Source organism: Capra hircus, chromosome 16 (genome assembly GCF_001704415.2).
Source record: "Capra hircus breed San Clemente chromosome 16, ASM170441v1, whole genome shotgun sequence".
Classification (NCBI taxonomy): Eukaryota; Metazoa; Chordata; class Mammalia; order Artiodactyla; family Bovidae; genus Capra; species Capra hircus.
In genome coordinates this window covers 58979759-58993866 of record NC_030823.1, presented here as the reverse complement: position 1 = coordinate 58993866, position 14108 = coordinate 58979759, and the positions used below count along the sequence as shown (strand labels likewise).

Here is a 14108-nt window from a genome sequence, read left to right as displayed (position 1 = left end):
AGGAGAGCTCTCACTGTAAAGTGTTCAATCTAATTTGGTACCAAAACATATTCCTGCAAGTTTCCCTTACTCAAAGAATTATGGAACATTAAGAGCTAGAAAAGACTTCAGAGACCTTCGGGTCTCTCCCTCCCATTTTACTGAGAACAGTAGGAGAGGGAGATGAGCACTCAAACAAATTCAAGGTTAGAACCAAACAGCACAGATAACTTCCAAGATGAAGACTTACCGCTTAGGTTTGAAGACAACTTTCTGTCCTCCTTCAAGTATCAGTAAGGCTTTCAGTTGTGTCCCTTTATAACCCACATCCGCTTTAATGATTTTCTTGGTGGCCATGGCATGCAAGATTGCTCCCAGCTCTGGTGTCTCTTCAGGGTACACTTCCCGGGGAACCACCCACTGGGCTGCAATCTCCCAAGGAGACTGCAAGGTGTGGTCCAGCTTGGGCACCAGCTCCACCCGCAAGCCCGCCATCATTCGGTGAAAGGCCCTCTGGTCCTCCCGGTTGGCAGCTGACGTATCTAAGTTGTCAATCAGGAAAACTTTGGTGAAGATAAAGATGACAAGGAGAATTGCTAACAGCACGACTCGCTGCTTTAGCTTCATGTTGACCTCTTTTCCTTCTCCCCGACCACTCTCACTTATCAAGGAGAGCGGGTGGTGATGTCAGCAAGGAGACTCCATGATTATACACACTGGTCCATCTCTTCACTGAGGTGCCTCCCACAATTCCTGCAAGCCCAAGTATAGAGCACAGTTCATTCAGAAATTCTGTCCTTCCACCCCTGAATCTTTTGCAAGCCTCAAATAGATTGCTCACTCTTTCAGGTGGACTAATCCTATGTCTGAGAAGACTCAATAATTTAGAACGAACTGGTCCAAGGAAGGATGTAACAGTTAAGAACTAGGTACACTGAACATTTAAAAGCAAATACTCCTGTTTTAATAGGGTGCAGAGCCGTTTCGGAGCCATTTGGATGGCCACCAATTCTTAGAAACCAAAACAATGAGAAAAAGCACAAAAAAGTTAAACACTAAGATATGCATAACTCCTTAATTTTCATTTTACCTTTCAAAACCCATAAATGACTTTTGATTATCCAAAACCACCAGTATTTGGTAGCTTTCCAGTTATTGTCTCCAAGTACAAGTATTATGACATATTATAAGACAAGAACTCTTAAAAAATGCCAAAGAGGGTACTGTTACTGCTGCTGCTAAGTCGCTTCAGTTGTGTCCGACTCTGTGTGACTCCATAGACAGCAGCCCACCAGGCTCCTCTGTCTCTGGGATTCTCCAGGCAAGAATACTGGAGTGGGCTGCCATTTCCTTCTCCACCAAAGAGGGTCTGCTAAGTCACTTCACTCGTGTCCGACTCTGTGCGACCCCATAGACAGCAGCCCACCAGGCTCCCCCATCCCTGGGATTCTCCAGGCAAGAACACTGGAGTGGGTTGCCATTTCCTTCTCTAATGCATAAAGTGAAAAGTGAAAGTGAAGTCGCTCAGTCGTGTCTGACTCTTCGTGACCCCATGGACTGCAGCCCACCAGGCTCCTCCATCCATGGGATTTTTCAGGCAAGAGTGCTGGAGTGGGGTGCCATTGCATCTAGAGGAGAGTAATAACTCCCTCCCTGAATTCAAATACCCAGCAAGCCTAAACATGTCATATCTGCTGCTCACATACTGAAATACAACACCCAGACATGTATCTCTACTTATCAGTCTTCTAATAATTTTTCAAAATTAAAAACCCTGTAAAATATGGATAATCAAATCTGGATAAATTAAGCAAAGGAAACACATATCCCTATACCATCTGGCTATTAGGAGAACATGACCAGAAAATTAATGAAACCTGGTACTATAGCAACGTGACTAAATCTGGACTGGTCAGGCACGTAACAAAGATACTTATGCTACAGACCTAAAGAAGTGCTTCCTGTGTGAGGCCCACCACACTGGTCAGTTCTCAAGCTGAAAGATCCCAAATACAAGATTTTTTGCCAAGGTGTAAGAACATAAAATTCAATTTCATTTGCATGCTGACAGGCTGCTTTCCACTCCAGAGGGCCCTTTAAAAACATGCACAAGCTTGCTCTGCTATATGCCTGCAGGCAGCACTGTGCTGGGATAAGCCAAAGATGACAAGAAGATAACAGGGTGTTGCTTCACTCTCCAATTCATTTAACAACTCAAACTATTAATTGAAGAAATAAAACCAATACAAAAATGGGGCAAACGACTCAGGCTGAGCCACTCCCAGCCAAACCGGAGACTGCGCCCCTATTAGCAGCTGGAAATACATCCCAAAACAGTCTACTAGAGCGGCAGTGTGTTCTCAGGGCAGCGCCTTGCTGAGAGCTTGCTGACACGCAGTTTATTCTTGGTGATTAACCACTCCCGTTTCATTTTCAGGAAGATGGCAAAGTGAGAGTCAAATTCAAATTCTAATTATCTCCAGCCACCTGTTCCGTTGCATCATCATCTCCCAGGGAGTATATAACACTATTAGCTGAAACACAGGCAATTCAAGTGTATCCAAAAGGTAATTGTGATGGTATCAAATGTGGTATAAAACTCAGTAAAATAGTTCCCTATGATTACTGGTAACAGGGATGCTAGTAGAACAGATCTCAGAGATTTTTGCTGGTCCTAACATGACCTAGACCACACAAATTCTTCAGTTATTTGTTCAACAGTACAGATCTCTGGCTGCAGTGCTAAAATGCAATGTGGAAATCCACTGTCGGCAATCTTTTCCTTAGCCCCTCCAGCTGCAACAGCCTCCAGCTGAGGTGCTATTCTGGCATAAAGGGGTCAGCTGAACAGCCTTTCATGTCCTACAAAACCCTCCTCAGGACTAAAGTCCGGTTAACCCGAGATTCTAATGATGCTGCTCATTTCATTTAGAATGAAGAAAGTCCTCCCTCGTGTTATATAAACATATCTAAACGTTTAGCACAAAGATTGGGGAGAGGGAGGGGTTTTGTTTTGTTTTTAAATCACCAATGCAATGAGGAGTTTGAGTAGCTCCAAAATTCAGACAAAACAAACTGAGCGTGTGTGCTTGTAAGTTCTGAAATCTCATTACCTTTTGATGGGCCACAGAAGAACGCACTCATCAGTAGTTCAGGGCTGCAAATACTTCATCCACTCAACTAAGAAATTCCTATTAAGTGACTGAAGGGTTCAACTGTTACCTCACTTCACTATTTACCTCTGCAGATTAGTTGTGAGGGTAGGTTTGAAGAAGGGGCTGAGCAAGTTTTTGCATTTGCGATTAGTCACCACGTCCTGGTAGAACAAGTAAGACTGCAATTTGGCCCTGCTCTCAACAACTGCCTGGCATGTCCACAGCCACTGACTGCATTTAGGGAGGGCACCTTTTATTGAATCCCTGAAAGAACAGCCTGTTGGACCTGCAGGTCTTCCAATCCAGAATAGATAATGCAGCAAAATCATTTTTCTAATCACACACCATTTGTGAGTTCCATAAATCCCTTAGCAAAGCAATGATGGCATCGGCCAATCTATGTTGCTAGGCACCACTCTTACTCTCTTCCCTCCTCACTTGTCAGCTTCCGCCAAAACAGTGTGAACATGGTCCCCTACGTGTCATTGCTCACTGGAGCGCGCTCAAAATTTCTTTTGCTCTTATCTTTTCTTCCATCTTCTCCTGTTTAAAGCCTAATCTAGCTTTCAAGGGCCATCTTCAAAGCCATTTCTGGTCCCTCCTTTCTATAGTAACTTCTCTTGTCTTTGGGCCAGTGCTTAACTACATTCTGCCGTATCCAGTGTCTTCTTGTAGATTGCTCTTAATTCCCCTCTCGGAATTCTGACTCCTCACTGATCTTAGCTACTTTTGCACTCCCTACAGTACGTAGCATAGTAAAAATATCACCTGGCACCTTAACTTGGCTATCTTTAATCAACTACCCATTTTTAGGCAATATACTTCTCTACTGACACCATTCAATTTAGTTGGTAGTTTCGGAGGACAGTCTTTTTCTGAGTAAATATTGACAGCTCAGAAAGAGGTTTTCTTTTAGTTGGAAGGCTGGTACTCCTTCAGCCTATAGGGCAAGCACAAAGGTATTCAAGAAATTGACAATATAGAGTTTTTAGTGGAATTTATACAAAAAGCCTGTGAGTCTGCAAGACTCCTTTCCAGGAAAATGTATTAGATACCCAATATAGAATGATTCCTTCCTCTAGTGACGTAGACTCCTTTACTCTTTACAGTGATCCCTTCCATATCCTTGAGAGGGGAGAGTTCCCAAGACAGAGCTTCCATACTGTATTATCTTTTTAAAATGGCAGCATACTATCTAGTCTGCAAACCGGGTTTCTAAGAGGATCCCCCATTTCAGATATTAAGGAAATGAAAGCAACATCACTGGGTATATTCCAAATTATTCATGAAAACTTCTCTTGCATTCTCAGGAGTCTGCCTGCTCTATTTCATGCCTGCACTGCCTCATATAAATGCCTCCAACAGTGGAACACTGTCCAGTTATATTACGGTCATTTATTTTAATGTTTCTGTTATGCAGAACAGAGCCTACCTCAAAGAACAAATAGACTCAAGGTAATAATAAAACACAAAAAAATGTTCAATATAAAAAAGGCAGGGCTAATGGTGGTCTTCACACTAAAAGCTGGCATAAATTCCCAGACTGGAGTTGTGCAAGAGAGACGTTTATAAAAAATCTTCAGAGTGAACCCTGGTTTCACTCTTGGCTGCATCAGTGAAATGAGGTTTGATATGGAAGCTGATACATCATTCTTTTCTCTCTTACACACACATACACACTCCTACACATACAGTAAGTGTTTTATAAGGATAAACTTATGACTACATTGTAAATTGTTTTGGGAGAGGAAATAGAGGTTTTACAGAAAAAAGTGAAGTCATAGTATAAAGATTAGATCCCTCTGTTCAAGAATCTGACTGATGTCTGGAGGAGCATATACAGAAATACACACTAGTGCAAAGATCTGTAAGCCACTGTGTGATAAAATTCAATGTATGTGACTGCTGAGGAACATGAAAAGACCTGGCTCCAACACTTACTACCTTACCAGGGGTTCCAAGCCACCAGCAAGGTTCCAAACCTCATTAGTAGCTGTGCCACCTTGAATCTCCCTTTAATCAAGAGACCTCACACTACTTCACCCGAGGTCACAGAGAAGAAATCCCAACTTCTGCTCAAAGCAACTAAAAACAAAGGCTTCAGCAATCCCTGTTTTTTGTGTTTTCAATTCAATGGTCAAATAAGTTCTTACCACATGAAGGGAATGCAAGACATTTTGTAAGTGTCAGGTACCAGAAGGAAAAAACATTCAATATGAACATTTCACGCAGAGGGCGATTAACAAAGAAGTGGTGAAGGGGGTAGGATTTATTAGATAACTAGCATAGTATCACATTTACTCACACAATCTCCTTGCCCTTCATCCTGAGTGGAAATCACAAGGACCATTTCACGAACTTCTTCTTTGGTCATTGCTGGTTTCAGCAAACCTCTGAAGGTTAGGTAAGCATAACAGGTAAGACCTGAATTTAATTATCAGTTTTCGGGTGACTGTCTACAAAGACAGAAACCAACAATTCTTCCCATCAAGAAGTGGAATCTATTTCTCCTTCCCTAGAATATGGACTGGCTTTGTAACTTGCTTTGATCACAGAATGCTGTGCAAGTGGCCGAGTGCTAGGTGTCTTAAGAGACCCAGCAGCTTCCATTTGGAACCAAGCTACTATGTAAAGCGGCTCAGGCTAGACTACTGAATGATGAGAGGCCTGGTCTGCCCCTAGTTATTCTGGCCACCCCAGCTGAGAGCCAGATACATAAGTGAAGCCATTTAGGGCATTCCAGTTCTAGCTGAGGTCTCAGCTAAATACAGCCACCCATGTGACTCCAGCCAATATCATGTGTGCAGAAGAACCAATCAGCTGGGCCCAGTTGATCTGCCTAATATGAGAAATAAATCATTTAGCTTTAAGCCACTAATTTGGGGGTAATTTGTAAGCCTAACATTTTCATGTCTATTCTGTCCATATCAACCATCTGGGATATATTAATTAACCATTTAAGTACAAATAAAAATTGGATTAATGAAGTTTCTTAAAGGTAACAAAAGAAAAAAAGAGCATCTCAAATGGATCATTTACTAAAGTCCATTTATACACTATAGAGCAATTAAGGCTAACCCCACACACTCAGAGAGCTATACACACCCAGGTTATAAATTCTAGCCTTTAAATTTCAGTCAAAGCGTAAATAATAGCAAAAATTATAGCCCTTTAGTACTAAAATAAAATAAAAACGCATATTTTCACCTTGAGGCCAGTCTGATATACTGCCCTTTTGTTTTTTTCAATTGGTAGTGACCTTAGAGCACTTTGCTACATTATTATTAGCTGCCTCCTAGAAATAAATGCAGTCTCTCCTGATGGTTAGTGACAATTCTTATAAGTAAAATAAAGGGCATTCAGAAATCTTTCCACTTAGCATTGTGAGCCTCTAGCTTAAGAAGTCAAAACCTCCAATACTAAGTGGTATCAAGTGTTCACTACTTAAATAAATCTCTATATCCTCAGAAAACCAGCCCACTCCTGTGCTGCCACCACCGCCTACAGCAGCATAATATTATTCTTTTTCATCTTCAATTGGGAGTCTTCAATTGAAACAAAACCTAGCAACAAATAACATCATTAATCAGTATCTACATATAGTTTTTCTTTTCACTTAAATAGGTTCTTAATTCACCTTCTTTCTGCTAACCTCCCTGGGCCTCCATTTCCTTATATGAAAAAGGAAATACAAACACTATTACCTGACTCACAGAATTGTTAAAAATGAATGGTACTACCAGGTGTATTGTGCTAAAACTAGTGCTTGGACAACCCATAGTAGTTGCTTGTTGGTCATTATTACCATATCAAAAACCCAAAGACGACTTCCTGAGAAGAAAGAATGGCAAAGAAAATAACCCTCATTGGTTACGCTGTCTCCTGGGTTTACACAGTTGGGGCTGAATACATGTGTTGCATTACCAAGAGTTCTAGTAACCTTCTATTTCTGAACCAAAGACTTCCCTAAATTTGAGGAGTAGGTAAGACTGTAAGCAAGTAGGCTTTGTCAGAGTGGATGCCAGGTGAAGCAGAGGACGAGGAGGTTATGTCACTAATCTGGCCAACCGTAGGCCAATGTTTTTCTCTTGTCTACAAAGTTCAATTCTACCACATTCAACGTAAGTGAAACAGATGGGGAGCATGAACTTTTTCTATTTCACGAAAATGGCTGAATAGAATGCCCTTCACAATGTTCTTCAGTTTGGAAGATTAAATCTGTGTTTTAAAGGTGACAGCTTTGCATGTCCTAGAGCAGCCATGAAATTAAAAGACACCTGCTCCTTAGAAGGAAAGCTGTGACAAACCTAGACAGCACATTAAAAAGTAGAGATATCACTTTGCTGACAAAAGTCCATATAGTCAAAGCTATGGTTTTTCTAGTCATGTATGGCTGTGAGAGTTGGACCATAAAGAAGGCTGAGCAGTGAAGAATTGATGCTTTCAAACTGTGGTGCTGAAAAAGACTCTTGAGAGTCCCTTGGCCAGCAAGGAGATCAGACCAGTCAATCCTAAAGAAAATCACTGCTGAACATTCATTGGATGGACTGATGCTGAAGCTCCAATACTTTGGCCACCTGATGCGAAGAGCTGACTCACTGGAAAAGACCCTGAGGCTGGAAAAGATTGAAGGTGGGAGGAGAAGGGGACGACAGAGGATGAGATGGTTGGATGGCATCACCAACTCAATGGACATGGGTTTGAGCAAGTTCTGGGAGTTGGTGATAGACTGGGAAGCCTGGAGTGCTGCAGTCCATGGAGTTACAAGGAGTCGGACAGGACTGAGAGACTGAACAATAAAGCTTTTAAGATAAGCCCTGGAGTAACTTAAGTTATGGGTATAGAAAATCGAACTTCTACACAGTCCAAGTCGGTTCAAGTGTTATATATTCCTCACTGTTTTCACTTCCACTTAAATATTTATTCACATAGTAAATATAAACTTGTGTTATGTGAAAACCTCTAACAGTTCCTGCAAAGGAAGGAACTACAATGATCGCCAGACATTAATGAAGTATTCTTCGGGGTGTGAGAGTAAAAATGAAACAGGCATCAGAGTGTTTCCTCCCTCATTGAAAAAAATTCAATTCCTGCAACCTGTCCCATTTAAATCTTGATTCAGGGGAATCCTCTAATGATTTTTCTTGAAAAGTGAAAAGAAAAAATTTTCAGCTCATACTGCTAAGTGAGATTTGTTCTAAAAAACCAACACAGGCAGTGTTCACTGATCCAGAAACTCTGTGGAAATGCCCAAGAATTTGTATTGTTTCAAATGAGCCAGGTATAATGAATTATCAGATCTAACAATCATTTAAGGCTATACAGAATGTGATTACTATATACTGTGAAGTGAAGTGAAGTCGCTCAGTTGTGCCCGACTCTTTGCGACCCCATGGACAGTAGCCTGCACCAAGATCCTCCATTCATGGGATTTTCCAAGCATGAGTACTAGAGTGGGTTGCCGTTTCCTTCTCCAGGGAATCTTCCCGACCCAGGGACCAAACCCAGGTCTCCCGCATTGCAGACAGACACTTTACCGTCTGAGCCACCAGGGAAGAAATACAGAATTTCAAATAATAAAAAAATTTACTTCAAATTTCATGTTTTCTATCTTTATTGTTCTTGAAAAGGTATGTAAACTTCATTCAACAGTAAAAAGCTGAACGTATGAAAAAGTATGTAAACTTTATTCAACAGTAACGCCTCACACTTTTAACCTTATGTTCTAGGGTCGGTCAAGCTGCCAGGCTGCAGATCACTTTAGAAATAGGAACCCCAGCAGGTCTGTGCTGAATTATGGCTGAGTGGCTCCCAGCATGATCCCTTGCTATATATGAATATAAATACAAGTGCACACATACATACACACATATATTTTTTGGCAGCCTGTCTCCTCTACCCTACTGTGAGTTCCTCAAGGACAGGGGATATTTTACTTTCTTTGTAATTAGAAGTAAGCTAGTACAGTTCAGGACACATGAGATAAACACTTACTGAATAAAAGGAGTGAAGAGTGAGGAAGGCAGACACCTTTATGGTTTTAAGCATTTCTTCAGCTCTTTGGTTTAAAGGTGACCTCTTTTTTTAACCAATATAGGGAAACTAAGTCCTGTAATGAATTCAAATATAAATACAGTAAAAATATTGATATATCAAATATTAATACCAATTTTATACACTCAATTTTAAACTGCTGCCTTCTATATACCTTGCTTCCACCTTTCATGGCCATTGATATTGCCAAGCTGGTGTATGGTGCTGGTTGGGACTAGGAGTAAAGATGATTTGGAAATGCTAAGAGGAAGACTGGAGATGGTCCAAGACATTGTCCAAGAACGATACACGACAGGGCTGGAACCAAGCTTTCAAGTGTTATTGGCAATATTTTCTGAAATGAAAACCAACACTGATATCTCCATATCACTTTCTTTTTTATACAGAAAGAACTACAGGGACATAAACGCACCTGTATAGAGTGCAAATTCACTATCTAAACCAACGATAAGAAACGAGAACCACAGGTCTTTGGGCAGCCAAAATAATGGTCACAAAGTTCATCCACTAATAAAGAAAAGCCAGGCAGACCCTCACTAAGCTTATTTAGCTGTTTTACATTCAATTTCAGGAAGCAGAGTTATCTGGGTTGCTCCTCCACAGAAGATTAGAAGCTGCAAAAAATTTTAAAAAGGGCAGCAGGGACACTAACAGCAGCAAAAGCATAGCTTTTTCACCCCTGCTTTCAGACAGACTGACTGCTGAAAGCAAATTCAAGAGTTAAAAAGTGGAAGGGGCAAACAATCTACATATGTCAATCACCTCTGAGCCCTGCAGGATTACTGTCTGTAACCATAATCTCAAATCAACAAAGGTTAAACTACATTGTTTAAAAAGCAAATGAAACATAAAATACATTGTAAAAAATTCTGCGCAAAAAATATAGCCAAAAAAGGATTTTTGTACACAATAGCCTATTCCCACGGTGGTAATATCATATTCCCACGTTGGTATCGATACATAAAGCAGAAAGTCAGCATTTAAGAGCAAAGAATGATGAAATGATAGACTTCACTGCCTCACCCTGTACTTGGATCTGTTCCACATTCATAATTTCATATTCCTTGCCCTCCTTTCATAATGTACCCAAATTAACACCATCCCCTCCATAGGGCAGTTACCTTGCCAGAAAGTAGACTCCCAGACACACACGCCAAAGCTCAGCGTCTCTCTTCTGCATCAGCCTTCATTTCATATCTCACACTAGTATGACAGACACACCCCCTAGACTGACCATGTCCAGAGCGGGGCCTTCCCTCTCCTGATTCTGGATATGAACAAAATCACAAGTGAGAGCTTTGTATTACATTCTCTCCTAGATGGCTCTAGCAGTCAAGTTGACGCTACAAGTTGGTCAAAAGCTGGTTTCAGTTGCAAAGTAAGGTCTTCTGTTTAGTACCCGAGGTCTGTGCCAATGAATTCCTCAGTCCTTGAGGGTTACAGAGGCAGTGTAAGGAAGGAAAAGAGGGAGAGATAAACAGGTGTGGGATGACAAGCACTTCAGGGAAGGATAAATCCCCTCTCCCATCCCCAATACGAAGGACCAGAAGATGGACAGTCAGGGTCAGTGATACTGGCATGGTCAACACCAAGAGCTCGAGTTTTTTCACTAGTGCAAAAATAGTGTCTATCAGACCAACTACTAGTGAGCTGAGTCAGAGCAGGCTGCAGGAGCAAGTCTATGAAGCTGCACCCAGGCTGCTGGTGGCGAGAACACCATCCAATCACACAATCAGATCTCAGAGCAGCTCCAGCAAATAACACCCTTTACAGATACCCACCTCTACTGAACTACTTGCAACATGAATCTGAAACAATTTTCTTGGCTTTTTTTTTTTCCTCTTGTAAAGAGGAACTAGACAATTAAATATCTGCACAAGGATGCGTCCTCCTCCCTCATACTGTTTTCCATTCATTCATTCAACCACCAAATATTTACTCCACATCTACTATCCACTATACACTGTTAGGTACCAAAAACAAAGCACATCAGTCATTATCACTACAACACTAAACTGTGGTTCCTCATTATAACTGTGCTTCCACCCAGATGGATCAGTGGTAAAGAATCCACCCACCAAAGCAGAAGACGAAGGTTTAATCCCTGCGTCGGGAAGATTCCCTGGAGAAGGAAACAACTCACTCCAGTACTTTTGCCTGGAAAATCCCATGGACAGAGGGGCCTGGCAAGGTACAGTCCAAGGAGCTGCAGGAGAGTCAGAGTGACTTAGCAACTAAACACATTGCAACCGTGCTTCTCAGCCCCAAACTACCTGGCACTTAATCCCAAAGTGGCCTGACATCAGCTTCAAAAGACAGTCTCCTTTTTACTGTTTCCAACTGTGCCCAGAGAATACAAAGAGCAGCCTCTTAATTCTATAAAGAGATTGGAGCAATCACCAAGAGACAACCACTGTGGCTGCTATTTTTAAGTTATCAATTCAAGAGCTGAATTGAAGCATCTGGCTTCAGGGTTTATGCCATTAAAATGATGGTCACACAAAGTGAAGGAAGCTGAAGACTGCCCTGCAAGTAGAAGAAACAGAAAATTTCATTTAGAAATTCAAAATTCAGAAAAGATAAAAAGCAGCTTTAACGCTGTGTGAAAGAACTGGAGTCTACAAATAGAAATCAAGAGAATGGACTAAAAGTCAAGAAATCATCAACTCAGCATAAAGTAACTCTGTGACATTAAGGAGTACATGATAGAAACAGTGATCTGTTTGTTCCCTATTTCAAATTACCCTGGGCATGTTTTCCAATTTTCATTCTTTAATTTAACATAAATCGACCTTAGACTGGCTCTGCTGCTGCTGCTGCTGCTAAGTAGCTTCAGTCGTGTCCGACTCTGTGCGACCCCACAGACGGCAGCCCACCAGGCTTCCCCGTCCCTGGGACTCTCCAGGCAAGAACACTGGAGTGGGTTGCCATTTCCTTCTCCAATGCATGAAGGTGAAAAGAGAAAGTGAAGTCGCTCAGTCGTGTCTGACTCTTAGAGACCCCATGGACTGTAGACTGGCTCTAAGGCTAGGCAAATAATTTAGCATCTTTAACATCTGTATCTCAGATTCTCAAGCGTATGTTTTGATGATAAATAACAATATACGCAGAAGTGCTTTAAGGCTTGGCTCAAGAGTCCTGCATAAATTCAAGGACTGTGCTACACTGAGGTCTCCAGCCCAGTTTAAAATAACCCCAATGAAATATACGCATTAATTTACAACACAAGGAGGATAGCAATTGTTAGTAAACAGTAATCATAGTTACGGTTTTACATAAAGTCCAGCCATTTGAAAGCTAAAAGATCTCACATTCCTATCCCTTCTTTTCAAGGTGAGAAACCAAACCTTGGCTGGGTGGGGATGATACTGATACTTGGCCCCAGACTCAAGTCGCTGTATCAAGCATTTCTCACTTTCCAGAATTATAAATCCTCACTCCTCCAACCGACGATATGGCCGTTTCAAGGGCTAATAAATCCTTAATGACCAATCATGTCTTGTCCCCTCCACTTTCCCTCCAACATCCTATACCGTTTCTCGTCCTATCCGGGAGACCTGCAGGTAACAGAAGCCTGATTAGAATGAAACTCTTATCAGATCCCACAATCAAGGACGAAACTTGACAACTCCTCACGCTGATCAATGGCAACGTTTCGGTTCTCTTTTAATTGCGGGGGCCACAGCACCCGGAAATGAAATCTCAAGCGCAACCCACTTTGCACAACCGCATCATTTCCTTAAGTTGCGCCCTACCGCGAGCGCGGGGTGCACGACTCCGAGGGGATCGCGGATCCCTAGGCACGGTTACCCTGCCTGCCGCCTCGGGCCTTGGAGGTCACTCGCGCCTCACGGCCACGAGGTGGGCCCGCGGGCGCGCGATCCCCCCACCCCGGGCCGCCGCAACGGGCGCTCGGCGGGACACGAGGGCGGCACCGGGGCCAGTCGGCTCTGGGGAAGCCGTCCGGGCGCAAGGGTGGGTCAACTCGACAGACCCCCGGCTGCCCGAGGCGCCCCCAGGTAAGGCCCGCGCCTCAGGCGGGCCGAGGAGGCGGCGGCCTCGGCCGCGTCCCTTCAGCCGCTTTTACGACCGGCGGGAGCCCGCTCAGGGCCAACGAGGCGGGGCGCCCGGCCCCGGGCCGGTCTCTAAGGCAGCCGCCGCTCGGGGTCCGCTCGGGGCACCGGTGCCCAGCCCCTCAGGGAGGCGCCCCGCCCTCAGACGGTCCCCGCCCGGCGCGCGCCGCGCACCGCGCCCCGCCCGCGGACCTGCCCGCACTTTCCCGCCTCGCCTCGCCTCGCCTCGCCTCGCCCGGGGCGGGGGTCGCGCGCCCTACCCCGCCCCCACGCCGCTCACCTGCAGGGCCCTAGGCTCGCTCCATGGCCGCCCGCGCGGTGCGGTGCGGCGCGGCCCCGGCCGCCCCCGCCGCCTCCGGGGAGGGGCAGCCCCACGCCGCGCTCACCGCCCCCAGCCGCCGCTACTGCGGCTCCCGCCCACCCCCGGCCCGGCCATTCCCGGCCACCTCTCCCGGCGCTGAGCCGGCGGTCCCACACCCACCCCCCGCCTCCGCGGCTCGCGACTGTTGGTACCGTCCTAGCCTAACGCCTTCCCTGCGGCCAATCCACGGGCTTCTTCCGCGAGGCCGCGCCCCCCCGTCCCGGTGGGCGGGTCTACTGGACCCACTGCGGACCGCCTTGCTTAACCCTTTGCATCCCGGGCCGGCTCATCTTAACTCTCTCGACGCCGACTCACGCCTCTCTTGCTTCTCCCTGCCGCCCCACCCCGCTTACATGAATCGACCTCTCACTAGCCTTCGCTTTCTCTTTCCTGGTTTTCGTAAAGCAGATAGGCAGCCAGGCAGCGGGACTGGAAATCGCTGTCCCTAAGTTCTATTTGTGAGAAAGTTTCCCTCCTCCTTTTACC

The 14108-nt window shown here is 44.3% G+C and overlaps 1 protein-coding gene across 5 annotated transcripts in view; it reads right to left on the bottom strand.

Annotated features, from left to right (window-relative positions):
- The window catches only part of FAM20B (FAM20B, glycosaminoglycan xylosylkinase), a 44599-nt gene extending 30806 nt beyond the window's left edge, over positions 1-13793 (bottom strand). The window contains exons 1-3 of one of the 5 annotated variants that reach the window (XM_005690921.3): positions 9343-9715; positions 9129-9243; positions 230-732 (exon numbers count right to left, since the gene is read on the bottom strand). In XM_005690921.3, the coding sequence (XP_005690978.1) occupies positions 230-606 (377 nt within the window). In that variant the 5' untranslated portion in view covers positions 607-732; positions 9129-9243; positions 9343-9715. Of the gene's footprint in view, positions 1-229; positions 733-3092; positions 3475-9128; positions 9721-13541; positions 13739-13774 lie in introns of those variants that run through there. The other 4 variants (XM_018060651.1, XM_018060650.1, XM_005690922.3 and 1 more) reach the window with 4 other exon arrangements.